This window comes from Apium graveolens, chromosome 11 (genome assembly GCF_009905375.1).
Source record: "Apium graveolens cultivar Ventura chromosome 11, ASM990537v1, whole genome shotgun sequence".
NCBI classification, from domain to species: domain Eukaryota; kingdom Viridiplantae; phylum Streptophyta; class Magnoliopsida; order Apiales; family Apiaceae; genus Apium; species Apium graveolens.
The window spans coordinates 66349748-66350766 of NC_133657.1; the positions used below are offsets into that span (position 1 = coordinate 66349748).

A 1019-nucleotide genomic window follows, 5' to 3' on the forward strand; every position below is an offset into this window, starting at 1 on the left:
TCACAGATTTTTTGAATAATATGTCATCAATGATCATGAATCTCGTAGCCTTTATCTTTAACGATTTTGCCTCGTTGTTGTCCTTTGGTAATTCGCCCTTTGTAATGTAGTCTTTATATTTCTGAGTCCAACTTCCACGCTCTTTATAATTGTCGATAGCCATTATTGTGACATCTCTTTCCTTCTTAGCTCTAACTGTGGCAGGCTCTAGGATGTGAATTACCGGGACTGTGAGCACATTTTCCTTTTTGAGGACAACACCCAGACCTGTTAAGGCATCAGCCTGAGAGTTTTGTTCTCTGGGTATTTGTTGAATACTGAGTCAAATTTTCCTTGCAATTCTTTATCGATTTCTAAATAGGCCAACATCTTGCAATCTTTTGCTTCGTATTCCCCCTTTACGTGATTGACAATGAGCAAAGAGTCACAGTTTACTTCTATATGTACGATCTTCATGTCCACAGCCGTAGTTAATCTAATAATCAATGCCTCGTATTCGGACTCGTTGTTGGTAGCCTTAAATTCACAGCAAATGGAATAGGCTAGGGTGTCCCCCTGTGGCGACTTCAGTACCAAACCAAAACCTGTCCCATTCATATTTGAGGCTCCGCCAGTGTACAATGACCACAATTCCATTTTTCTGGTAGAAAGCATTTGTTGAAGTTCTTCATCTACCTCATTCAGTAAGTTGGGACTAAGTCAGCCACAAAATCGGCTAAGACTTGTGATTTGATGGTTGTTCGTGGTTCATAGATGATGTCATACATGCTCAATCTAATTGACCATTTTTCCATTCTTCCCGTCAACTCTGGCCTACTAAGTACTCTTCATAATGGATAATTCGTCCTAACACAGACCTTGTGTGATTCAAAGTAGTGTCGAAGTTTTACAGAGGTCATGGATAATTCCAATACTAGTTTTTCCATTGACGTGTACCTTGTTTCAGCGTCGAGTAGACTTCTGCTTACGTAGTAGATGGGGAGTTGAGACCCACCTTTTTCTCGTGTCAAGACTCCGCT

The 1019-nt window shown here is 40.5% G+C and overlaps 1 protein-coding gene across 1 annotated transcript; it reads right to left on the reverse strand.

Annotated features, from left to right (window-relative positions):
- Window positions 1-270: 270 nt before the first annotated feature.
- On the reverse strand, window positions 271-636 carry LOC141695563 (uncharacterized). Its single transcript, XM_074499801.1, has one exon. It carries the CDS (start codon window positions 634-636, stop codon window positions 271-273), a length of 366 nt encoding a protein of 121 aa, XP_074355902.1.
- Between the last annotated feature and the right edge of the window lie 383 nt (window positions 637-1019).

Coding starts and splice junctions, on each gene's coding strand:
- LOC141695563 (XM_074499801.1), bottom strand. CDS start 636: ATGGAATTGTGGTCATTGTACACTGGCGGAGCCTCAAATATGAATGGG.